Source organism: Salvelinus sp. IW2-2015, linkage group LG8 (assembly GCF_002910315.2).
Source record: "Salvelinus sp. IW2-2015 linkage group LG8, ASM291031v2, whole genome shotgun sequence".
Taxonomy (NCBI): domain Eukaryota; kingdom Metazoa; phylum Chordata; class Actinopteri; order Salmoniformes; family Salmonidae; genus Salvelinus; species Salvelinus sp. IW2-2015.
Genome location: NC_036848.1, coordinates 26,639,409 through 26,666,308, shown reverse-complemented (window position 1 = coordinate 26,666,308; position 26,900 = coordinate 26,639,409). Strand labels below are relative to the sequence as shown.

Genomic DNA, 26,900 nt, shown 5'->3' with positions numbered 1-26,900 from the left:
AACTACTTAAGTAGTACTTTAAAGTATTTTTACTTAAGTACTTTACACCACTGGCCATTATCCAATACTGCACGTTACGCACTACAGAAAAACATAAAAGCTCATAGATGTAGCTAGCTATATGCTCTCTTGGGTAAAATAAATTAAACTAGCTCCAGTAGGCTAATATTTTTTGGTGTGAACTGTATTACTGTACTGTCTTATACTGGATTATATAGACTGAAATTACGCACATCGTTCAATCCATGATAAAGCAGAAGAGAACATGCGATTCTGATGCAACACATGCGGCCTACATAGTTACAAGTATAGGCTAGCCAAGTTGATTTTAATTTGTATAATTAGTTGGCTGACGCATATACCTTTCATAATATTTCCCCTAATGTTATTAGCCTACCTCTTATTTTTCTCTCTATTGTTCCTTCATTCCTTCCTCCCTTTAAACAGTTAAATGAAAAAAAGTTTTGTCCTTATCCTCATCATTCTAATGATATCCTTGAATAATATAGGACTATAATTAGATACAAAAGGCCTTCACTTCTCTTCACGAAGATTGAATGGTTATGGGGCTGAATAAATAACTGCTATAGCCTACCGCCATCACGAGTTCACTCTTCTTTCAAACTACCCGGGAGTTCTATTGGGTGCAGTATTTAGCATTCAGCAAAAAAGAGCTGGCGTCCCTCTTCAAATAGTCTATTGGTATAAGAAATGCAACAAAAAAAATTGTCCTGCAAGCTATTCTGGTCTAGCTTTTCCTGCATGGGACTCCAAGAACTAAGGAGCGTTTTTTAAGGAGAGGCCAGTGGAGCACAGGTGCTTGCGCATTGCAAAAAAGACAGAGGCTATAAGTTAGAAGCTTATTATGCATAAGCCATCATTAATTAGCTAAACATAAGGCTAATACTGCAATGAATGTATAACCTGAAAGAGGTAGGCTAGGACATCTATACAGTGCATTCGGAAAGTATTCGGACCCCTTGACTTTTCCCACATTTTATTACGTTACAGCCTCATTCTAAAATGGATGAATAGTTTTTTCCCCTCATCAATCCACACACAGTACCCCATAATGACCAAGCAAAAACAGGTTTGTAGAAATTTAAGCAAATGGAAATAGGCCATTAGCAATAACAGGAAATACACTATAGTGTAGCGGTAGTTTTTTTTTCTCTTATTTTTTTTTTTCACCTTTATTTAACCAGGTAGGCTAGTTGAGAACAGTTTTCATTGCAACTCCGAGTGGCCAGATAAAGCATAAGCAGTGTGATACAGACACAGGAGTTACCATGGAGTAACAATAAAAATAAATAACATGGTAGAAAAAAAAGAGAATCTATATACAATGTGTGCAAAAGGCATGAGGTAGGCAATAAATCGAATAATTACAATTTAGCAGATTAACACTGGAGTGATAAATCATAGATGATATGTGCAGAGAGATACTGGTGTGCAAAGAGAGCAGAAAGTAATAAATAAATAGCAGTATGGGGGGTGAGGTAGGTAATTGGGTGGGTGTTACAGATGGAACTTGTACAGCTGCAGCGATCGGTTAGCTGCTCGGATAGCAGATTTTTAAAGTTGTTGAGGGAGATAAAAGTTCCCAATTAGAGATATTTGTTGCAATTGTCTTCCAGTCGCAGGCGCAGAGAACTGGAAGGAAAGGCGTCCAAATGAGGTTTTGGCTTAGGGATGATCAGTGAGAATACCCTGCTGGAGGCGTGTTGCGGGTGGGTGTAGCCATCGTGAACCAGTGAAACTGAGATAAGGCGGCACTTTACTAGCATAGCCTTGTAGATGACCTGGAGCAGTGGGTCTGACGACGAACATGTAGCGAGGGCCGCCGACTAGGGCATACAGGTGCAGTGGTGGGTCGTATAAGGTGCTTTAGTAACAAAACGAATGGCACTGTGATAACCTGCATCCAGTTTTGCTGAGTAGAGTATTGGAAGCTATTTTGTAGATGACATCGCCGAGTCGAGGATCGGTAGGATAGTCAGTTTTACTAGGGTAAGTTTGGGGCGTGAGTGAAGGAGGCTTTGTTGCGGAATAGAAAGCGACTCTAGATTTGATTTTGGATTGGAGATGTTTGATTTGAGTCTGAAGGAGAGATTTGCAGTCTAGCCAGACACCTAGGTACTTTAGATGTCAATATTCTAGGTCGGAACGTAGTGGTGATGCTAGTGCGCGGGTGCACGTAGTTGGGGTGGGGTGCAGGCAGGACGGTTGAAAAGCATGCATTTGGTTTTCTAGCGTTTAAGAGCAGTTGAAGGCACGAAGAGTGTTGTATTGGCATTGAAGCTCGTTTGGAGGTAATAGCAACGAAGTGTCCAAGGAAGGGCCGGAATATAATTGAATGTGTGTTCTGTCTAGAGGTGGATGGGAATCGCCGTAGCAGAAGCACATCATTGATGTATAGAGAAAGAGTCGGCCGAGAATTGAACCCTGTGGTACATAGAGCTGCCAGAGCAGGCAACATGCCCTCCGATTTGACACTGAACTCTGTTGCAAAGTAGTTGGTGAACACGGCGGCAGTCATTAGAAAACCGAGGCTACTGAGTCTGCCGATAAGAATATGGTGATTGACAGAGTCGAAAGCCTTGGCCAGGTCGATGAAGACGGCTTGCACAGTAATGTCTTTTATCGATGGGCGGTTATGATATCGTTTAGTACCTTGAGCGTGGCTGAGGTGCACCCATGACGGCTCGGAAACCGGATTGCACAGCGGAGAAGGTACGGTGGGATTCGAGATGGTCAGTGATCTGTTTGTTGACTTGGCTTTTCGAAGACTTAGATAGGCAGGAGGATGGATATAAGGTCTGTAACAGTTTGGGTCAGGGTGTTCCCTTTGAAGAGGGGATGACCGCGGCAGCTTTCCAATCTTGGGGATTCAGATGATACGAAGGAGAGGTTGAACAGGTTGGTGATAGGGGTGCGACAATGGCGGCGGCCAGTTTCAGAAATAGGGGGTCCAGATTGTCAAGCCCATGATTTGTATGGGTCCAGGTTTTCCAGCTCTTTCAGAACATCTGCTATCTGGATTTGGGTAAAGGAGAAGCTGGGAGGCTTGGGCGAGTAGCGCGGGGGGGGGCGGGGCTGTTGGCCAAGGTTGGAGTCGCAGAGGAAGGCATGGCAGCCATTGAGAAATGCTTGTTGAAGTCTTCGATTATACGGATTTATCGGTGGTGACCGTGTTACCTGCCTCAGTGCGTGGGCAGCTGGGAGGAGGTGCTCTTTGTTCTCCATGGACTTTACAGTATCCAGAACTTTTTGGAGTTAGAGCTACAGGATGCAAATTTGCTTGAAAAGGCTGGCCTTTGCTTTCCTGACTGATGGTGTATTGGTTTCTGACTTCCCTGAACAGTTGCATATCGCGGGGCTCTTCGATGCTATTGCATTCGCCAAGGATGTTTTTTGTGCTGGTCGAGGGCAGTCAGGTCTGGAGTGAACCAAGGGCTATATATCGTTCTTGGTTTGCTGTTTTTTGAACGGAGCATGCTTGTCTAATATGGTGAGGAAGTAACATTTAAAGAATGACCAGGCATCCTCAACTGACGGGATGAGGTCAATATCCTTCCAGGGTACCCGGGCCAGGTCGATTAGAAAGGCTGCTCGGAAAGTGTTTTAGGGAGGCGTTTGACAGTGAGAGAGGGTGGTGTTTGACGCGGACCGTGGCGGATAAGAAATGAGGCAGTGATCGCTGAGATCTTGATTGAAGAGAAGAGGTGTATTTGGAGGGAGGTTGGTCAGATAATGTCTATTAGGGTGCCCATGTTTAGGATTTAGGGTTTGTACCTGGTGGGTTCCTTGATGATTTGTGTGAGATTGAGGGCATCAAGCTTGGATTGTAGGACTGCCGGGGTGTTTAAGAATATCCCAGTTTAGGATCCTACAGAACAAACTCTGAAGCTAGATGGGGCGTCAATTCACAGATGGTGTCCAGGCACAGCTGGGAGCGTGAGGGGGGTCGGTAGCAGCGGCAAAGTGAGAGACTTTATTTTTGGAGAGATTATTTTTTAAAATTAGAATTCGAACTGTTTGGGCATAGACCTGGAAAGTATGAGAGAATTTGCAGGTCCCTCTTGCAGTAATGTGCAACTCCTCCCCCTTTGTGGCAGTTCTATCTTGACGGAAAGTGTTTATGTTGGTGTTGGAAATCCCGAATTTTTGGTGGCTTCTAAGCCAGGATTCGGACACGGCAAGGACATCAGGGGTTGGCAGAGTGTGCTAAAGCGGTGAGATAAGGCAAACTTAGGGAGGAGGCTTCTGATGTTGACATGCATGAGGCCAAGGCTTTTTCGATCAAGAAGTCAACAATGAGGGTGACTGGGACATGCAGGGCTTGGGTTTTACCTCCACATACCGAGGACAGAGGGTAAGTAGGATGAGGGTGCGGCTAAAGGCTCATCAAAACTGGTCGCCTAGAGCGTTGGGGAAAAGGATAAAAGGAGCAGATTTATGGCGTGGTAGAATAGATTTGGGCATAATTGGCAGACAGGGGTATGGTGGGCGTGGGTACAGCGGAGGCAAGCCAGGCACTGGTGATGATAAGAGAGTTGTATCTCTGGACATGCTGGTCTCAATGGGTGAGGTCAGCATGTGTGGGGGTGGAGAAAGGAGGTATAGAGGTACGGAGAGTGGAACTACGGGGTCATTGCAAACCAAAACAATGAATAATGCCTGAACAGTATGCAAGGCATATTGATATTTGAGAGAGACATACAATAAGGCATAAAGTTGATTGCAGTTTGATTGGGAGAGCTAGCTAAACAACAGGTAAGATAAAAGAGCTAGTCCTAAACACGAACAGGTAAAAATGGCGACGACTAGGCGAAGGGTCGGATTAACTACACACAGATCCTGAGTTAAAGCAGAGCCGACAGATAAAACAAATAAACAGAATGGAGGTACGTGAATTAATGGACAGTCAAGCGAGTCAGCTATTGTAGCCAAGTGAATCATAGTGTCGGGGGGCAGCCGTAGATGGGGCAGGGAGGCCTCCACTAAGCTAGCACGTGCGTTTAAAGTTAGTAGCCCGGGGGGTGGTCTGCTCAGAGGGAGGGGGTCTGCTAGGACGTGGTCCTGTCGACAGAGCAATAGCCGATGTGGGATGGTGAAGAGGGTTGTGAATTGTAGAATTGTGTTTGCTAACTGGTGCTAGCTTCGTGGCAGTGGCGCTAGCTGCGCTAGCTGCAAGCTAGCTGTGAGGATCAGAAGTAGTGGCTCAGGGATTACGGCAGGAATCCGGCGTTGTTGTCGAGAGACAGTCCGATGCTGGTAAATTGGTGAGTAATATCCAGGCTAATAACAGGGCTGGTGTCTGTGCAGAAGGTAAAAGCTGCTAGCAGCGACAAAAAATGGCTAAATTAGCTTGTAGCTGATTAGCTGGTTAGCTACTGGGGTTCTTGAAAGTGTTCCAAACTTAAAAAATAATAGCGATTCCGTATCACATTGGGTGAGGTAGGTTACCGGAAGGTATAATCGAATTAAAAATCGAAAAGAGATAGAAAAAAAATGTTAAAATATATACAAGAAATACGAAAAAATACAAACGTACACGAGAGGACTAAAGAAACACGTCTACACTGCTACGCCATCTTGGATTCGGTTTTAATCCTGTTTTGAACACAGATCATCCCGCCTTCAATTTTATCAATTATTAACGTTAAAAAAAATACCTAAAGTTGTATTACAAAAGTAGTTTGAAATTTTTTGGCAATGTTTACAGGTAACCTTTGAGATATTTTGTCGTCACGTTTGAGCAAGTTGGAACCTGTGTTTTTCTGGATCAAACGCGCCAAATTAATGGACATTTTGGATATATATCGACGGAATTAATCGAACAAAAGGACCATTTGTGATGTTTATGGGACATATTGGAGTGCCYACAACAGAAGCTCGTCAAAGGTAAGGCATGAATTATATTTTTATTTCTGCGTTTTGTGTCGCGCCTGCAGGGTTGAAATATGCGTATCTCTTTGTTTACTATGGTGCTACCCTCAGATAATAGCATCGTATGATTTCGCCGAAAAGCCTATTTGAATTCTGACATGTTGGCTGGATTCACAACCAGTGTAGCTTTAATTTGGTATCGTTCATGTGTGATTTAATGAAAGTTTGATTTTACAGTAATTTTCATAGTAATTCATTTTTATTTGGCGCTCTGCATTTTCTCAGGCTTTTTGCCAAGTGAGACAGTAGCGTCCCGCCTAAACTCAGATTTTTGGATATAAATATGAACTTTACCGAACAAAACATACATGTATTGTGTAACATGAAGTCCTATGAGTGTCATCTGATGAAGATCATCAAAGGTTAGTGATTAATTTTATCTCTTTCTGCTTTTTGTTACTGCTCTCTGGCTGGAAAAATGGCTGTCTTTTTCTGTGACTTGGCTCATACCTAACATAATCGTTTGGTGTGCTTTCGTCGTAAAACCTTTTTGAAATCGGACACTTTGGCTGGATTTACAACAAGTGTATCTTTATTAAAATGGTATAAAATACTTGTTTGTTTGAGGAATTAAAATTATGGGATTTCTGTTGTTTTGAATTTGGCGCCCTGCAGTTTCACTGGCTGTTGACGAGGTGGGACGCTACCGTCCCACATACCCTAGAGAAGTTAAAGGCAATGCTACCAAATACTAATTGATGTAAACTTCTGATCCACTGGGAATGTGATGAAAGTAATTCTCTCTACTATTGTTCTGATATTTCACATTCTTAAAATAAAGTGGTGATGCTAACTGACCTAAGACAGGGAATATTTACTAGGATTAAATGACCGTAATTGTGAAAAACTGAGTTAAAATGTATTTGGCTAAGGTGTATGTAAACTTCCGACTTCAACTGTACTATCGTTCAAAAGTTTGGGGTCACGTAGAAATGTCCTTGTTTTTGAAATAAAAGCACATTCTTTTGTCCATATGAACATCAAATTGATCAGAAATGCAGTGTAGACATTGTTAATGTTGTAAATGACTATTGTAGCTGGAAACGGCTGATTTTGGGGGGGAATATCTACATTGGCATACAGAGGCCCATTATCAGCAACCATCACTCCTGTGTTCCAATGGCACATTGTGTTAGCTAATCCAAGTTTAGAATTTAATTTTAAAAGGCTAATTGATCATTAGACAACCCGTTTGCAAAACTGTTGTTCTGATTAAAGAAGCAATAAAACTGGCCTTCTTTATACTAGTTGAGTATCTGGCGCATCAGTATTTGTGGGTTTGATTACAGGCTCAAAATGGCCAGAAACAAAGAACTTTCTTCTGAAATTCGTCAATACAACTGGCTATAACCAGAATAGAAAGAGCAGTGAGGCCCCGGTCCACAAATGAGCAGGAGGACAAGTACATTAGAGTGTTTAGTTTGAGAAATAGACGCCTCGCAAGTCCTCAACTGGCAGCTTCATTAAATAGTACCCACAAAACACCAGTCTCAAAGTCAACAGTGAAGAGGCGACTCCGTGCACCCCGCTAGTGTGCACCACGCTAACTAGCCAGCCATTTCACATCGGTTACACTCACCCCCCTTTTGATCTCCTCCTTTTCCGCAGCAACCAGTGATCCGGGTCACGGCACCAATGTAACAGTATAGCTTCCGTCCCTCTCCTCACCCCTACCTGGGCTCGAACCAGGGACCCTCTGCACACATCAACAACAACCCATTGCTCCACAAAAGCCACAGCCCTTGCAGAGCAAGGGGAACAACTACTTCAAGGTCTCAGAGCGAGTGGCGTCACCGATTGAAACGCTATTAGTGCGCACCACCGCTAACTAGCTAGCCATTTCACATCGGTTACATATACAGTACACTACACTACCGGTCAAATGTTTTAGAACAACTACTCAATCAAGGGTTTATTTTTACTATTTTCTACATTGTAGAATAATAGTGAAGACATCAAAACTATGAAATAACACATATGGAATCATGTAGTAAGCAAAGAAGTTTCAAACAAATCAAAATATATTTTATATTTGAGATTCATCAAATAGCAACCCTTTGCCTTGATGACAGCTTTGCACACTTGACATTCTCTCAACCAGCTTCATGAGGCCTTTTGCATTTTGGTAGGCCGTCATTATAAATAAGAATTTGTTCTTAACTGACTTGCCTAGTTAAATAAAGGTTAAATCAAATAAAAATAAATAAGGTAGTCACCTGGAATGCATTTCAATTAACAGGTGTGCCTTCTTAAAAGTTTATTTGTGGAATGTCTTTCCTTCTTAATGCGTTTGAGCCAATCAGTTGTGTTGTGATAAGGTAGGGGTGGTATACAGAAGATAGCCCTATTTGTTAAAAGACCAAGTCCATATTATGGCAAGAACAGCTCAAATAAGCAAAGAGAAATGACAGTCCATCATTACTTTAAGACATGAAGGTTAGTCCGGAAAATGTGAAGAACTTTTAAGGTTTCTTCAAGTGCAGTCGCAAAAACCATCAAGCACTATGATGAAACTGGCACACATGAGGGTCGCCACAGGAATGGAAGACCCAGAGTTACTTCTACTGTAGAGGATAAGTTTAACACTTTTTTGGTTACTACATGATTCCATGTGTTATTTCATAGTTTTGATGTCTTCACTATTATTTTACAATGTATAAAATAGTCAAAATAAAGAAGAACGCTTGAATGAGTACACTGAAAAAACAGGACAAGGTGGGCTGTCAGATTTACGAAAACATGTGTGATTTACTCAAACATGTTGTTTTGTTTCTCCTCTCAATGTGATTTAATTGCTTGCAATCAATGCAACACAAAGTAAAATCAGATCTACTAGTTTGAATCATGTAGGGGGAGTGTCAACCAATAAAGCTAAATTATGACGAATAATGAGGAACAATTCAAACCGCGCAAGAGAAGAATCTTCCAGAAAGAACGCTGGCGCGGAGAAGTGATTGATGGTGATTGATTTTATTCAACATTTGTCTGTGTGGTTGTAGTCAGAATTGTAAGCAGTAACGTTATTAGTGATTGCTCCATATCCTCATTTTGTGCTCTTGAGTCTGAAACATATTGGCACAGCAGCTAAAGGTAAAAGACGATGTTGTTCTATGAACAGTAAAACAGGACTAGGTCAAGATGAACATTTTGCCAAGAGGTAAAGTTAGTTGGCGAAACACCATGATATTTACCTATTGGTCAAGAACTTTGAATTTACCAAGCCAAGAACGAATTAAGGTTTGCTGAGGAGTGAACACCGCTTGAGCTAGCAACCATGCTAGCCAACTTGCTAGCTAACTAATGCTTTTGTGCTTGTGCACGACATCGTCTGCAATCACTTTGCAGCAGCATTTAGTGTGGCTTTTTTTTTCTTGCTTTAAAAGTTTATGTTTTTGCATCAAAAGACATTTATTTTCATTACATGTTTAGATCTAATGATTATACACCTAAACCTATGAGATTGGTGCTTTCATGCAGTTTAACAGTTTGCCCATGGCTGCCTCCATGTTGTAAAACATGGTGCAAAGGTGACAGACTTATTGAAATGGGATGTGGAGTTCATTTTAGCACTTGAACAGTGTTACTTTATATTATGGGTGTACATTTATCAATAAATGTAAAATTATTTGACAAAAATAAAAATAATTCAACATATGTACATATGAGTGGATGCATAAATATAAATAAATAAATAAATTCTTTCTTTTCTCTCCAAAACTCTTGAACGTGCCGTCCTTGGCCAGCTCTCCTGCTATCTCTCTCAGAATGACCTTCTTGATCCAAATCAGTCAGTTTCAAGACTAAGTCATTCAATCTGAGACTGCTCTTCTCTGTGTCACGGAGGCGCTGCCGCACTGCCTAAAGCTAACTCTCTCTCCTCTGCTCTCATCCTTCTAGACCTATCGGCTGCCTTTGATACTGTGAACCATCAGATCCTCCTCTCCACCCTCTCCGAGCTGGGCATCTCCGGCGCGGCCCACGCTTGGATGGTCCGTACCTGACAGGTCGGTCCTACCAGGTGGCGTGGCGAGAATCTGTCTCCGCACACGTGCTCTCACCACTGGTGTCCCCAGGGCTCTGTTCTAGGCCTCTCCTATTCTCGCTATACACCAAGTCACTTGGCTCTGTCATATCCTCACATGGTCTCTCCTATCATTGCTATGCAGACGACACACAATTAATCTTCTCCTTTCCCCCCTCTGATAACCAGGTGGTGAATCGCATCTCTGCATGTTGGCAGACATATAGTGTGGATGACGGATCACCACCTCAGCTGAACCTCGGCAAGACGGAGCTGCTCTTCCTCCCGGGGAAGGACTGCCCGTTCATGATCTCGCATCACGGTTGACAACTCCATTGTGTCCTCCTCCCAGAGTGCTAAGAACCTTGGGCGTGATCCTGGACAACACCCTGTCGTTCTCAACTAACATCAAGGCGGTGACCCGTTCCGTAGGTTCATGCTCTACAACATTCGCAGAGTAGACCCTGCCTCACGCAGGAAGCGGCGCAGGTCCTAATCCAGGCACTTGTCATTCCCGTCTGGATTACTGCAACTCGTGTTGGCTGGGCTCCCTGCCTGTGCCATTAAACCCCTACACTCATCCAGAACGCCGCAGCCCGTCTGGTGTTCAACTTTCCCAAGTTCTCTCAGTCACCCGCTCCTCGCGCTCTCTCCACTGGCTTCCAGTTGAAGCTCGCATCCGCTACAGACCATGGTGCTTGCCTACGGAGCTGTGAGGGGAACGGCACTCCGTCCTTCAGGCTCTGATCAGGCCCTAACACCCAACAAGGGCACTGCGTTCATCCACCTCTGGCCTGCTCGCCTCCCTACCTCTGAGGAAGTACAGTTCCCGCTCAGCCCAGTCAAAACTGTTCGCTGCTCTGGCACCCCAATGGTGGAACAAACTCCCTCACGACGCCAGGTCAGCGGAGTCAATCACCACCTTCGGAGACACCTGAAACCCACCTCTAAGGAATACCTAGGATAGGATAAAGTAATCTTCTACCCCCCCCCCCTTAAAAGAGTTAGATGCACTATTGTAAAGTGGTTGTTCCACTGGATATCATAAGGTGAATGCACCAATTTGTAAGTCGCTCTGGATAAGAGCGTCTGCTAAATGACTTAAATGTAAATGTAAAATAAATCTATACATAATTGAATCAAACATTTCATAATGAAAAAATAAATAATGTAATGAACAAATGTTATTTACAGGTCCATGATGTTTGTCTACTACATTGTGCTGCTTTGTCTACCCATTCAAAGGCTATATAGTGTTGGTAAGTACTGTTATCAGAGGTTGTTTTAATACCCCCCAAAAAATAACTTCTGAATGTCAGTCTTTAGGCCTTATGGTATTTCTGTTTCTTTTTTTAGGTGTTGTGTGAATGTGGAATGTAAGGAGTGTTCAGAATTGGTGTCAATTAGGTCCCAACTCTTGCATCATTACAAGTTAAAGAACCATATTACGGCCTCTACTGTCGTTACCTCACGCATGTACAGTACATACAAAAGTGAACTTTTTGCCCCACATATCCCTCAGGAGAAACAGGAGAGAGTCTTGGAGGAATCGGAAAGCTCTACTGTCCAATGTGAAAAAGGAACAGAGCGACGCGTAAAATGGAGAAGATGTTTGCATACAGGAGACATGAAGTTGTCCGTGACGCACCATGGTAGAGGACTTCATGGCAAGATGGCCTGCACTCTTTGAAGTCATTGAGATAACATTACATTTAAGTCATTTAGCAGACGCTCTTATCCAGAGCGACTTACAAATTGGAAAGTTCATACATATTCATCCTGGTCCCCCCGTGGGAATTGAACCCACAACCCTGGCGTTGCAAGCGCCATGCTCTACCAACTGAGCCACACGGGACCTATAAGATAAATTAGCCATGCTTGTCTTATTGTTGATCTATTGGGTATGTTATTTGGGATTTGTTGGTGAAGGTAGAATATTATTTTCCCACAGCTTGCCACATAAGTGAGCCTTATTTAGAGTTATCACCATTTGTGCTGACTGCCTAGTTATTTATCTACCTATAGAGAACCCTCTAGTTTGCTGCTTGGATGATCACCTCCAGTCTATTTTCCTTTCTGCAGTTTTTAAATCTAATTTGTTTCATTACTATTTTCAGATCAATGCTGAGTTTAAGAGAATCACCACAACCCCACTCCAGTCCAAATGTCTTTCTCAACTTGATATACACTCAGATAACCTGCTGAAGTTGTTTGAAAGAAGAGGATGATTTAACGTACCATACGGTCGCGTAAGAAGACAGAATACCAGCTGACTGCTTCTTCTCTAAATAGTTATTTGGGTCATTGTCCTGTTGTAGGAAGAAATTGGCTCCAATTAAGCACCGTCCACAGGGTATGGCATGGTGTTGCAAAATGGAGTGATAGCCTTCCTTCTTCAAGATCCCTTTTACCCTGTACAAATCTCCCACTTTACCACCACCAAAGCACCCCCAGACCATCACATTGCCGCCACCATGCTTGACAGATGGCGTCAAGCAGTCCTCCAGCATCTTTTAATTTTTTCTGCGTCTCACGGATGTTCTTCTTTGTGATCCGAGCACCTCAAACTTAGATTTGTCTGTCCATAACACTTTTTTTCAATCTTCCTCTGTCCAGTGTCTGTGTTCTTTTGCCAATCTTAATATATATTTTTTTATTGGCCAGTCTGAGATATGGCTTTTTCTTTGCCTAGAAGGCCAGCATCCCAGAGTCCCCTCTTCATTGAGACTTTTGCGGGTACTACTATGTTTTGCGGGTACTATTTAATGAAGCTGCCAGTTGAGGACTTGTGAGGCATCTGTTTCTCAAACTAGACACTAATGTACTTGTCCTCTTGCTCAGTTGTGCACGGGGGCCTCGCACTCCTCTTTCTATTCTGGTTAGAGCCAGTTTGCTCTGTTCTGTGAAGGGAGTAGTACACAGCATTGTACGAGATCTTCAGTTTCTTGGAAATTTCTCGCATGGAATAGCCTTGATTTCTCAGAACAAGAATAGACTTATGTGTTTCAGAAGAAAGTTCTTTGTTTCTGGCCATTTTGAGCCTGTAATCGAACCCACAAATGCTGATGCTCCAGATACTCAACTAGTCTAAAGAAGGCCAGTGTTATTGCTTCTTTAATCAGAACGACAGTTTTCAGCTGTGCTAACATACAGTTGAAGTCAGAAGTTTACATACACCTTAGTCAAATACATTTAAACTCAGTTTCACAATTCCTGACATTTAATCCCAGTAAATATTCCCTGTCTTAGGTCAGTTAGGATCGCCACTTTATTTTAAGAATGTGAAATGTCAGAATAATAGTAGCGAGAATTATTTATTTCAGCTTTTATTTCTTTCATCACATTCCCAATGAGTTAGAAGTTTACATACACTCAATTAGTATTTGGCAGCATTGCCTTTAAATTGTTTAACTTGGGTCAAATGTTTCAGGTAGCCTTCCACAAGCTTCCCACAATAAGTTGGGTGAATTTTGTCCCATTCCTCATGACAGAGCTGGTGTAACTGAGTCAGGTTTGTAGGCCTCCTTGCTCGCACACAGTTTTTCAGTTCTGCCCAAAAATGTTCTATAGGATTGAGGTCAGGGCTTTGTGATGGCCACTCCAATACCTTGACTTTGTTGTCCTTAAGTCATTTTCCACAACTTTGGAAGTATGCTTGGGGTCATTGTCCATTTGGAAGACCCATTTGTGACCAAGCTTTAACTTCATGACTGATGTCTTGAGATGTTGCTTCAATATATCCGCATATTTTTCCCCCCTCATGATGCCATCTATTTTGTGAAGTGCACCAGTCCCTCCTGCAGCAAAGCACACCCACAACATGATGCTGCCACCCCCGTGCTTCACGGTTGGGATGGTGTTCTTCGGCTTGCAAGCTTCCCCTTTTTTCCTCCAAACATAATGATGGTCATTATGGCCGAACAATTCTATTTTTGTTTCATCAGACCATTTCTCAAAAAATAACAATCTGTGCCCCCATGTGCATAGTCTGGCTTTATGGCGGTTTGGAGCAGTGGCTTCTTCCTTGCTAAGCGGTCTTTCAGGTCATGTCGATATAGGACTCGTTTTACTGTGGATATAGATACTTTTGTACCTGTTTCCTTCAGCATCTTCACAAGGTCCTTTGCTGTTGTTCTGGGATTGATTTGCACTTTTCGCACCAAAGTACGTTCATCTCCAGGAGACAGCACGCGTCTCCTTCCTGAGCGGTATGGCGGCTGCGTGATCCCATGGTGTTTATACTTGCGTACTATTGTTTGTACAGATGGACGTGGTACCTTCAGGCGTTTGGAAATTGCTCTCAAGGATGAACCAGACTTGTGGACTACTGTGATTATTATTATTTGAACATTATTATTATTATTAGAACATCTTGGCCATGTTCTGTTATAATCTCCACCCGGCACAGCCAGAAGAGGACTGGCCACCCCTCATAGCCTGGTTCCTCTCTAGTTTTCTTCCTAAGTTTTGGCCTTTCTAGGGAGTTTTTCCTAGCCACCGTCCTTCTACACCTGCATTGCTTGCCGTTTGGGTTTTTAGGCTGGATTTCTGTACAGCACTTTGAGATATCAGCTGATGTAAGAAGGGCTATATAAATACATTTGATTTGATTTGGAGGTCTCCAATTTTTTTTCTGAGGTCCTTGGCTGATTTCTTTTGATTTTCCCATGATGTCAAGCAAAGAGGCACAGAGTTTGAATGTAGGCCTTGAAATATATCCACAGGCACAACTCCAATTGACTCAAATTATGTCAATTAGCCTATCAGAAGCTTCTAAAGCCATGACATAATTTTCAGGAATTTCCCAAGCTGTTTAAAAACACAGTCAACTTAGTGTTGTGATTGTGATACAGTGAATTATAAGTCAAATAGTCTGTCTGTAAACAATTGTTGGGAAAATGACTTGTGTCATGCACAAAGTAGATGTCCTAACCGACTTGCCAAAACTATAGTTTGTTAGCAAGACATTTGTGGAGTGGTTGAAAAACGAGTTTTAATGACTCCAACCTAAGTGTATGTCAACTTCCGACTCCAACCTAAGTGTATGTAAACTTCCGACTTCAACTGTAGGTGTCATTTTAGATTCTGAACTCAATTTCGAATCACACATTACGAATGTGACCAAAATAGCTTTTAACCACCTGAGGAACATTGCCACGGTCTGTCCGTTTCTATCTCAGGCTGATACAGAGAGACGCGTCCATGCTTTTATTACAAACAGGCTTGGTTACTGTAATGCTCTCCTGTCTAGTCTAACAGTCAGTATCTGGGTAATATGTGTGAAAAGCTTGATAATGTATGTGATATCAGGAGAGAAGCATATTTTCTGGGTGATTTTAAATATTGACTGGCTATCATCAAGCTGCCCACTCAGGAAAAAACTTCAACCTGTAACCAGTGCCTGCAACCTGAATCAGGTTGTCTGTCAACCTACCAGGGTAGTTACAAACACAGGAATTAAATCATCAACATGTATTGATCACATTTTTACTAATGCTGCAGATATTTGCTTTAAAGCCGTATCCAAATCCATAGGATGTAGTGATCACAATATAATAGCCATATGTAGGAAAACCAAAGTTCCAAAGGCTGGGCCTAATATAGTGTATAAGACGTCATACAATACGTTTTGTAGTGATTCATATGTTGATGATGTAAAGAATATTTGCTGGTCTGTGGTGTGTAATGAGGAACAGCCAGACGCTGCACTTGACGCATTTATGAAACTACTTATTCCAGTTACTAATAAGCACACACCCATTAGGAAAATGACTGTAAAAATTGTTAAATCCCCTTTGATTGATGAGGAATTGAAAAATTGTATGGTTGAGAGGGATGAGGCAAAATGTATGGCAATTAAGTCTGCCAGCCCAACTGATTGTCAAACATACTGCAAATTAAGAAGTCATGTGACTAAACTAAATAAAAAGTAAAAACACTATGAAACAGAGAAATTATACAACGAGTGATAGTAAAAAGCTTTGGGGCACCTTAAATGAAAATTTGGGAAAAAAAGCCAACTCGGCTGCTTCATTCATTGAATCAGATGGCTCATTCATCAAAGCCCACTGATATTGCAAACTACTTTAATGACTTTTTCATTGGCAAGATAAGCAAACTTATGGATGACATGCCAGCAACAAACGCTGGCACTACACATCCAAGTATATCGGACCAAATTATGAAGGACAAGAATTGTACTTTTGAATTCCGGAAAGTCAGTGTGGAAGAGGTGAAAAAATTATTGTTGTCTATCAACAATGACCAGCCACCGGGGTCTGACAATCTCGATGGAAAATGACTGAGGATAATAGCAGACTATATTGCCACTCCTATTTGCCACATCTTCAATTTAAGCCTACTAGAGAGCATGTGCCCTCAGGACTGGAGGGAAGCTAAAGTCATTCCGCTACCCAAGAATAGTAAAGCCCCCTTTACTGTCTCAAATAGCCAACCAATCAGCCTGTTACCAACCCTTAGTAAACTTCTGGAAAAATGGTGTTTGACAAGATACAATGCTATTTTACAGTAAACAAATTGACAACAGAATTGCAGCATGCTTATAGGAAAAAACACTCAACAAGCACAGCACTTACACAAATGACTGATGGTTGGCTGAGAGAAATTGATGATAAAATGATCGTCTTGTTAGACTTTTGAGCAAGTTGAGATGACTAAACTGCTTGGAGTAACACTAATTGTAAACTGTCATGGTCAAAACATATTGATGCAGTAGTAGCTAAGATGGGGAGAGGTCTGTCTATAATAAAGCGATGCTATGCCTTCTTAACGACACTATCAACAAGGCAGGTCCTACAGGCCCTAGTTTTGTCGCACCTTGACTACTGTTCAGTCGTGTGGTCAGGTGCCACAAAAAAAGGACAGGAAAATTGCAATTGGCTCAGAACAGGGCAGCACGGCTGGCCCTTGGATGTACACAGAGAGCTAATATTAATAATATGCATGTCAATCTCTCCTGGCTGAAAGTGGAGGAGAGATTGACTTCATCACTACTTTTATTTATGAGAGGTATTGTGACATGTTGAATGCACTGAGCTGTCTGTCTAAACTACTGGCACACACCTCGGACACCCATGTATACCCCACAAGACATGCCACAAAAGGTCTCTTCACAGTCCCCAAGTCCAGAACAGACTATGGGAGGCACACAGTACTACATATAGCCATGACTACATGAAACTCTATTCCACATCAAGTAACTGACGCAAGCAGTAAAATTACATTTAAAAAAACGGATAAAAAAAAAACACCTTATGGAACAGCGGGGAATGTGAAGCAACACAAACATTGGCACACACACACACTATACATACCAAATAAGTAATTTTCGGCGATAATCCAAAAACGCCATTCATTACTCCATAGGCTGTCGAACAAATAACCCCATTCTCTGGGTTGCCCCAGCCCATGCTAGGAACTGGCTGAATGAAGTGGCACCCCCTGGTGGCCGTGGGCTGGGGTTAGGACCGCTCCGGGGGTTGGCCCCACCTCACTGGTCCCTCTCCCCCATCTCCTTGGATGAAGTGGCCGCGGGCGGTGGTCACCCCCCCCCATCCGAGTGTTGGCCCCCCTCTCCCTAGGCCCCATCCCTTTCTGCCCCTCTCCCCTGATCTCCCTAGTGCAGGGAGCTGGCTGGATGGAGTGGTGCCCCCTTGCAGCCTTGGCAGCGATCAGGTACCCTGTCCAGGGTCACCCCCCACCCCCCTTTTCCTGGTGCAGGGGAGCTGGGTGGATGTAGTGGCACCCCCTGTTGGCCGTGGATTGGCCCCCCTCCCTGTGTCGGCCTCAGCTCTTTCTGGCCCTCTCCCCATATCCCTGGGGCAGGGAGCTGGCTGGATGTAGTGGCGTCCCCCTGGTGGCTGCTGGTGGGGGTCGGCAACGATTTGAACCTTTTGGCTTTCCATACTCAATTCAATTCAATTTACTTTCAATCCGGATTTGCCCATCAAAGTGCTGAGGGTTGATATGAGATTTTTTTTTCAATTGCAAAGACTTGGTTTCACTTTTTCAATTGAAAGTGCATATATTTGTTCTCAAAACTGTACCTGGGAACATCTGCAGAAGGAAACTATCTACTAGGTAATGTTAACTGATATCTTTCAATTTTTCTCAGTCACAAGTTAACGTTTCTTCTCATTTGCTAGACAGCAAATTCAAACCGTTTCGTGGAAATTCAGCATTGTCCTGGAAGTGCTGGCTGGGACCAGAAAGGCTGGGACGGTCCTATGTAAAACAATAGATCATGATTCGTTCCATTCGAAACGGGCATATCCAACCAGCGTAGGGTGCCGCCTTGAAGTCTGAGGGCAAAGTCCCTTCATTATCGTAGCTTCCTCAAAGAATATGGATATACTGAGAAGTACACGTCTCTCCACCCTAAACCAATGTCGTTGTTCACAAATCGGCAGGGTGGGATGTTTAGCTTCAGCCTATCCTTTCTTTGGATTAGTGGATACATCTCATTATTGTAATACTTTTAAGTATTCGATGAGGGTTGTTGTTGATGAGGGCTATGCCACGAGCCTCATGACATGAATGTGCATAGCAATCTCCAGACAACTCCGATATAAAGTGTTTTTTTTAAATAAATGTTGTCAAGTGTCCTACTCATCAGTACAATCGTAGCAACTTTACTTATATTACTTAAGCATTACTTATATTTGATAAAGTAAACATCGCGTAGCAAATAAGCCATAATTATTTTTGTTCACCAAATTCGACACGCTCATTGACCTCCATACAAAAAAAACTCGTTACATTGGTGGGCGAAACAATGAATAAACGTCACCTGCTGGAGACAGAGCTTCCGCCGAGTTGGACCTCTCTGGCTTCGTTTAACACAAAGCAGCCGTTTCTGACTCTGAAGTTAGGGACGTAGTGAGGCTGGTGTTAGCAAAACTACCATAAATATAGAAACAGCTAAAATATATTTGTGATTTCCTATCAATGAGATCATATAGCATTTTGTTTTTACAGCGAGCTTTTATTTTGAAGGCGGAATCGAAAACAGGAAGTCTACATGTTGCCAGCTGTTACAAAAGCAATCGTCATTTCCACTTTCCCGGTAGGTTGGAATGTGTCCTGTCCAATGAGAACAGAAGTGATATTTTTGATTCTCAACGGGTTGGTTACATTGCAAGTCTGCTACGGGTGAGTTCGTTTGTTTACTAGCTAATTTACCAGTTGTTTTCCCCCCCAGTTACTGAATCAAAAAACCCTTGGTACTTTCGTTGGCAAAACTTGCACTAGCTAAGACGATGGTAAATTGGTTAAAATGTTTCATTTGGTATTCGCTATACTGCTGCTAACGTTAGCTAACCATTTTACTTTTAAGCTATAAGGCATGAGGGGTGTGGTATATAGCCAATATTCCACCGCTAAAGGCTGTTCTTAGCACGACACAACGCGGATTGCCTGGATACAGCCCTTACACGGAACCCAAACCGGCTGCGCGCGTGAGCTATCGTGCATACATTTATTTTGCACCCCCACACCAAACGCGATCACGACACGCAGGTTAAAATATCAAAACAAACTCTGAACCAATGACATTCATTTGGGGACAGGTCGAAAAGCATTAAACATGTTTGGCAATTTAGCTAGTTAGCTTTTGCTAACGTTAATTTGTCCTATTTAGCTAGCTTGCTCTTGCTAACTAATTTGTCCTGGGATATAAACATTGAGTTATTTTACCTGAAATGCACAAGGACCTCTACTCCGACAATTAATCCACACATAAAACGGCCAACCGAATCGTTTCTAGTCATCTCTCCTCTTTCCAGGCTTTTTCATCTTTTAACTTATATGGTGATCGCATCTAAACTTTCATTGTATTACCACGACAACCGGCAACAAAGTGAAAGAAATAGGTTTTGATTGTTTTACTGTTAATGAGGACATGCGTAATGCCAACAAAACAACTTTTTGGTATGTGTAACCTTTCATTTAACTAGGCAAGTCAGTTAAGAACAGATTCTTATTTACAATGACGGCCTACCCCGGCCAAACCCGGATGACGCTGGTTCAATTGTGTGCCACCCTATGGAACTCCCAAAAATGGCCGGCTGTTATACAGCCTGGATTTGAACCAGGGACTGTAGTGACGCCTCTTGCACTGAGATGCAGTGCCTTAGACTGCTGCGTTCGTGTGTGTGTGTAACTATTTAACTGTAAGAGGAATGCTTAAAAGGCCGCTAAAATTGTAAATGTCGGTTATCGGTATCAGTGTAATTTTTTATTTTTTGCAAGGAAAATATCGGTATCGGCCAAAAATGTTGTATTGGTGCGTCACTAATTAAAACTAAATGCCAAGAAAGCTGTAGGCTATTACACCATTATTTATCATCACTGCATGTAAGGCACATGAAAAAAGAGCAAATGCACTTGAAAGTGTGGTTTGATGAGAACACCAACGTTTCGCCAAGGCATAGATGTATGGCCGAGTCGCGCACGGACAGCAGTGGCCACATCAATTCAGGCTACAAGACAATTGCCAAATATTATTACACGTTTTGGAACCATATGTCTCTTTCCTTTCGGGTGGTGTGCTATTTGGATGCTGGAATTATTTTAGTGGATGAATGTGCGTGGGTGACTTACAGTAGGAGCATTTAAGTAATCCGATGAAAACAACATGACTTGTTGCGCCACATTAAAAGGTACATTCTAAAAGCTACATTTTACTGGTAAAATAACGTTATCAATAATCCTGCAGCAGCCCTCTCTTCTAGCGAGCTAGCTACTTATCGACTCACTCGCCAGTTCGTTTTAGCTCTAGCTAATAATAGCCTACCTAATGACAAATGCTCTTCGAATTGTCAATATAAGTGTTTTATTTTGTACAGTTATCAAAAAACATTAAACATAAAGACAAGATGACAGAGCGAAATCAAGTAGCAAATGTTAGTTTAGCTAGCTAGCGACCTTGCCTCATTTTGGTAGACTGTCTACTCGGCTTGTTAACTTGTGATGATTTCAGACTCCTCAATTGGAGAGAAAAAATACTAATGTAATACACTGAACAAAAATATAAATGGAACATGCAACAATTTCAAAGATGTTACAGTTCATATAAGGAAATCAGTCAATTGACAAGTTCATTAGGCCCTTATATATAGTTTTTAACCAGGTAGGCTAGTTGAGAACAAGTTCTCATTTACAACTGTGACATGGCCAAGATAAAGCAAAGCAGTGCGTCACAAACAACAAACAAACGTACAGACAATAGCACAATAGAAAGTATATATACAGTGTGTGCAAATGAGGTAGGATAAGGGAGGTAAGGCAATAAATAGGCCATAGTGGTGAAATAATTACAATATAGCAATTAAACACTGGAGTGATAGATGTGCAAGTAGAGATACTGGGGCGCAAAGGAGAAGAAAATAACAATATGGGGATGAGGTAGTTGGATGGGCTATTTACAGATGGGCTATGTACAGGTGCAGTGATCTGTGAGCTGCTCTGACAGCTGGTGCTTAAAGCTAGTGAGGAAGGTGTGAGTCAACAGCTGCAGTGATTTTTGCAGTTTGTTCCAGTCATTGGCAGCAAAGAACTGGAAGGAAAGGTGGCCAATGGAGGAATTGGCTTTGGGGGTGACCAGTGAACATGTACCTGCTGGAGTGTGTGCTACGGGTGGGTGCTGCTATGGTGACCAGTGATCTAAGGCGGGGCTTTACCTAGCAAAGACTTATAGATGACCTGGAGCCAGTGGGTTTGGCGACGAGTATGAAGCGAGGGCCAGCCAACGAGAGCATACAGGTTGCAGTGGTGGGTAGTATATGTGGCTTTGGTGACAACGGATGGCACTGTGATAGACTGCATCCAATTTGTTGAGTAGTGTGTTGGAGGCCATTTTGTAAATGACATCGCCGAAGTCAGGGATCAGTAGGATAGTCAGTTTTACTATGGTCTGTTTGGCAGCATGAGTGAAGGATGCTTTGTTGCGAAATAGGAAGCCGATTCTAGATTTAATTTTGGATTGGAGATGCTTAATGTAAGTATGAAAAGAGTTTACTGTCTAACCAGACACCGAGGTATTTGTAGTTGTCCACATATTCTAAGTCAGAACCGTCCAGAGTAGTGATGTTGGACAGGCTGGTAGGTGTGGGCAGCGATCAGTTGAAGAGCATGCATTTAGTGTTACTTGCATTTAAGAGCAGTTGGAGGCCATGGAAGGAGAGTTGTAATGGCATTGAAGCTCGTCTGGAGGTTAGTTAACAGTGTCCAAAGGGCCAGAAGTATACAGAATGGTGTCGTCTGCGTAGAGGTGGATCAGAGAATAACCAGCATCATTGATGTATACAGAGAAGTCGGCCCGAAGATTGAACCCTATGGCACCCCCATAGAGACTGCCAGAGGTCCGGACAACAGGTCCTCCGATTTGACACACTGAACTCTGTGTGAAGTAGTTGGCGAACCAGACGAGGCAGTCATTTGAGAAACCAAGGCTGTTTAGTCTGCCGATATGAACGTGGTGATTGACAGAGTCAAAAGCCTTGGCCAGGTTGATGGAGGATATGATATCGTTTAGGACCTTGAGCGTGGCTGAGGTGCACCCATGACCAGCTTGGAAACCAGATTGCATAGCGGAGAAGGTACGGTGAGATTTGAAATGGTCGGTGATCTGTTTGTTAACTTGGCTTTCGAAGACCTTAGAAAGGCAGGGTAGGATGGCTATAGGCCTGTAGCAGTTTGGGTCTAGAGTGTGTCCCCCTTTGAAGAAGGGGGATGACCGCGGCAGCTTTCCAGTCTTTGGGGATCTCAGACGATATGAGGTTAAACAGGCTAGTAATGGGGATTGTAACAATTGTGGTGGATCATTTTCGAAAGAGAGGGTCCAGATTGTCTAGCCCGGCTGATTTAGTAGGGGTCCAGATTTTGCAGCTCTTTCAGAACATCAGCTATCTGGATTTGGGTGAAGGAGAAATGGGGAGGCTTGGGCAAGTTGCTGTGGGGGGATGCAGGGCTGTTGACCGGGGTAGCCAGGTGGAAAGCATGGCCAGCCGTAGAGAAATGCTTATTGAAAATCTCAATTATCGTTGCTTTATCGGTGGTGACAGTGCAGGGAGCAGCTGGGAGGAGGTGCTCTTATTCTCCATGGACTTTACAGCGCCCCAGAACTTTTTGGAGTTAGTGCTACAGGATGCAAATTTCTGTTTGAAAAATGTAGCCTTTGCTTTCCTAACTGCCTGTGTATATTGGTTCCTAACTTCCCTGAAAAGTGGCATATCGCGGGGTCTATTTGATGCTAATGCAGTATGCCACAGGATGTTTTTGTGCTGGTCAAGTCTGGAGTGAACCAAGAGCTATATCTGTTCCTGGTTCAATTTTTTTTTGAATGGGGCGTGCTTATTTAAGATGTTGAGGAAAGCACTTTTAAAGAATAACCAGGCATCCTCTACTGACGGAATGAGGTCAATATCCTTCCAGGATATCTGGGCCAGGTCGGTTAGAAAGGCCTGCTCGCTGAAGTGTTTTGGGTAGAGTTTGACAGAGATGAGGGGTGGTTGTTTGATCGCAGACACATTACGGACGCAGGCAATGAGGCAGTGATCGCTGAGATCCTGGTTGAAGACAGCAGAGGTGTATTTGGAGGGCAGGTTGGTTAGGATGATATCTATGAGGGTGCCTGTGTTTACGGATTTGGGGTCGTACCTCGTAGGTTCTTTGATAATTTGTGTGAGATTGAGAGCATCAAGCTTAGATTGTAGGATTTCCGGGGTGTTAAGCATGTCAGTTTAGGTCACCTAACAGCACGAGCTCTGAAGATAGATGGGGGGGGCAATCAATTCACATATGGTGCCCTAGGGCACAGCTGGGGACTGAACATGGTCTGTGGTTGGTGAGGCTGGTTGGATGCACTGTCAAATTCTCTAAAATAAATTTGGATGTGGTTCATTGTAGTGAAATTAACATGACATTTTCTGGCAACCGCTCTGGCGGACATTACTACAGTCAACATGCCAATTGCACACTCCCTCAACTTGAGACATCTGGTGCACCTGTCTAATGATCATGCTGTTTAATCAGCTTCTTGATGTGCCACACCTGTCAGGTGGCTGGGTTCTTGGCAAATGAGAAATGCTCACTATCAGTGTCGTAAAAAGAATTTGTGCACAAAATTTGAGAAATTATTTTTGACATAGGACCAACACTTTACATGTTTTATTTTTGGTCAGTATATTATAATTACCAATATAAAAATGAATTGTATACAGTTTCTTACCTTAATATTGTTATCTCAATGGCAGAGCTGTCAAAGTTGTGAGAAACCTTTCAGGTCTGGTGGAGGCGAGGTGCCTCCCAGTGGCAGCATTCACTTTGTCTCCCCGCCAAAACATTTGGTAAATCCTGCCAAGATTGCGCAACCCATATCGTTAATAAACATTGTTCAAGATCAAAATCTGAAAAATAGAGATGTTTCTATGTTAAATGCACATGTTTAACATTAGTGGATTAAATAAATCTCTTTAGTTAGGATTACTTAGTGTTTCCAGTCCCCTTTAAGACGCCTTAATGTTTCATCTGTAGGTGCTACAATGCAAACATTGGTGTGATGTAAAGCTTTACAGCTTGATCTGTAATGTGATTATTATTTAGATTAAAAAATATATTTAATCTATGAAGATTGAAAAAAATATTAACTTGAATGTTATCCTACATTTAGCCCCTGTTCCTCCCATTTGTTCCATATTGGGTCTATCCTATTATGGTTTAACTCATAAAATATTCAGTTATTTAACCTAGTCATAGCTGCAGCCTTTGCCTGTTGGGCGTATCTAATTTTGTTTGTACATTGATTTGATTATGGGAATTTCTATTTCTACCCTACAGGCCACTGACAAGGACAATCTGAACCTCACTGCCAATGATCTCTGGGGTCACGAACATGTTTCTGCTTTGAAGCATAAAGTACAGAATCTGCCACCTGGCTCTGTGGAGCAAAGAAGTACCCAAGAAACACCAGCAGTGTCAATTAGTCCCATTCCACTGATGTCAGGCCTATTGATGCTAAATTAAGCAACCAATTTGCAAGGAAGATCCCATTTAGTCTGAAAGCAGCCCAGAGATAACCAGTCAGACAGCGCAACTGAATTGTCCAACTATCCACCTTGAGTGCACCGGGCCAAATACAGACGTCTCCTGAATGTCACTCCATATGGACACTCTGCCAGACTCTAGTGTTATAAGTGGAGAAACTTCACCTCTTAAAGACAGCTGTCATTCATCTACACCATCACAGCACAGTGGTATCAGTGGGGAGCCCAGAGCCAAGCGGTGGTCCTCTAACCAAAGAACCATGCTCACCCCTATTTTACAACCCATCCATCTGGGATTCAACGGGCAGAAGTCCCGTTCCCCAATTTTGAGTCCCATGCATGCCTCAAAGATCTTCAGGATTCAAGATGAAACTTTACCGAACTGCACCGGAGAAAGTTTATTTGAGGACACTATAGACTCCTGCTTTTTGCCTATGGTGGAGCCCACCATTGGCAGCTCTACAATGGATTTGTCACACACACCTCCGGAGACTTGCATTTCTATGAAAGAGAGTTTTACTAAACCAGAGGATGCAAATAAAGATTTGCAAAGGGGCTCATATTTTTGTCTCAGTTTGCAGGGAAGTCCTACACCAACAGCTCTCAGGGAGACTATATCAATCAATAGCTGTTCCAGAGCTTCCCTGGAGGGCACACATGACATATCTGCATTCGAGGGCAGCAAAGAAAGTCTGCATTCCTTAGAACATAAGGTACAGAACCTGACCACCAATGTTGCTGTGTCTGCTGTGGTCCGAAAATCAAGTGTTGCCTCTTTCTGTCTCTCAAATGCTAATGTCACACACATAATTTGCCCTGATAGTGAGATGTCTGCGTCCTGTACGGTGCCATTGTCCTCGTCAACATCTGGTTCCTTGTGTGATGACAAGAGGGTGAACAATGGCACCTTTGAGCTTATGGTTGAACCAACACTGGAGCCCAAAACTGAGACCAATGAGCCCAATGTCACGACTACTGCGCTGGAGTCTGTGGAGATTAGTAGGCCAATGAAAGACACCTTTGAAGCTTGCCCTCCTATGAAGTTCAATACAACCACTGAGCAAGAGACTTATGATGGTACCAAACAACTTCTAAACAATACTTTTCGTACTAACCCTCATTTAAATGCAACCACTGAGCCAGTGACCATTGTTGGCAATGCACGCCCCTCTTTTCAAACTGACCACGAACCAACAAAAAGTTCTGAAGTCGATGTCCGTGACCATAGGGTACAGTTCCAACCAGGCCCGTCCGGGAGAGATGGTGACCCCTTCACCTTGGATGATACGCTGGAGTTGGGTCCCAACTTTCTGCTCACATCCACGCCCATGGTTACATCTAAGGCTTTAAGGAAACCGGAGAGACCCTCAGATGTGTGGAAAAGGTTATCTTCGGGCTTCCTGCCAAAACCAGCCAAACCACCTGCTGTCTCTAAACTCGCCACTTATAGGAAGACGTTCCTTCAGCCCCCGAGTGTCACCTCCAATCCCAAATCACTGCTACCCCCACTGAGATCTGTGTCCCAGCTTCCATCACTGACTTGCCCACCAAAGACCAAGACAGCCCCCGTGGCTTCAGCCCCCTCGGAGCCATCCTCTGCCATACCCAGCACAAGATGCAAAACACGAGCAGATGCCTCGGGACATGCTGCGGTCACTGTTTCTCAGCAGGTAGGCTATGGGGAATGCTAAGTGGTTGCATCTGAAAAGGATATATTTATTTAAAAAATTCTAAACATTTTAATATGAAGGCTATATTTATGAGTTTGATATTATCCTCTACCAATCCATCCACTGTATTTAGTAAGATTGAATCAACAGATTGTACAACGCTATCCAGTCAGTTCTTTTCCTCAATTTCTCTCC

The 26,900-nt window shown here is 42.9% G+C and overlaps 2 protein-coding genes across 5 annotated transcripts in view; one reads left to right on the top strand and one right to left on the bottom strand.

Annotated features, from left to right (window-relative positions):
- Positions 1-23,727, bottom strand: part of LOC111968208 (uncharacterized) — a 30,595-nt gene extending 6,868 nt beyond the window's left edge. Inside the window, exon 1 of the mRNA XM_070445023.1 lies at positions 23,402-23,727. Coding sequence (XP_070301124.1) covers positions 23,402-23,727 — 326 coding nt within the window. The remainder of the gene's footprint in view (positions 1-23,401) is intronic.
- Positions 17,952-26,900, top strand: part of si:ch211-126c2.4 (uncharacterized) — a 51,674-nt gene continuing 42,725 nt past the window's right edge. For 2 of the 4 annotated variants that reach the window (XM_023992835.2, XM_023992832.3), the window contains exons 1-2: positions 19,040-19,144; positions 24,830-26,705. In XM_023992835.2, the coding sequence (XP_023848603.1) occupies positions 25,143-26,705 (1,563 nt within the window). In that variant the 5' untranslated portion in view covers positions 19,040-19,144; positions 24,830-25,142. Of the gene's footprint in view, positions 18,074-19,039; positions 19,145-19,185; positions 19,255-24,829; positions 26,706-26,900 lie in introns of those variants that run through there. The other 2 variants (XM_023992834.3, XM_023992833.3) reach the window with 2 other exon arrangements.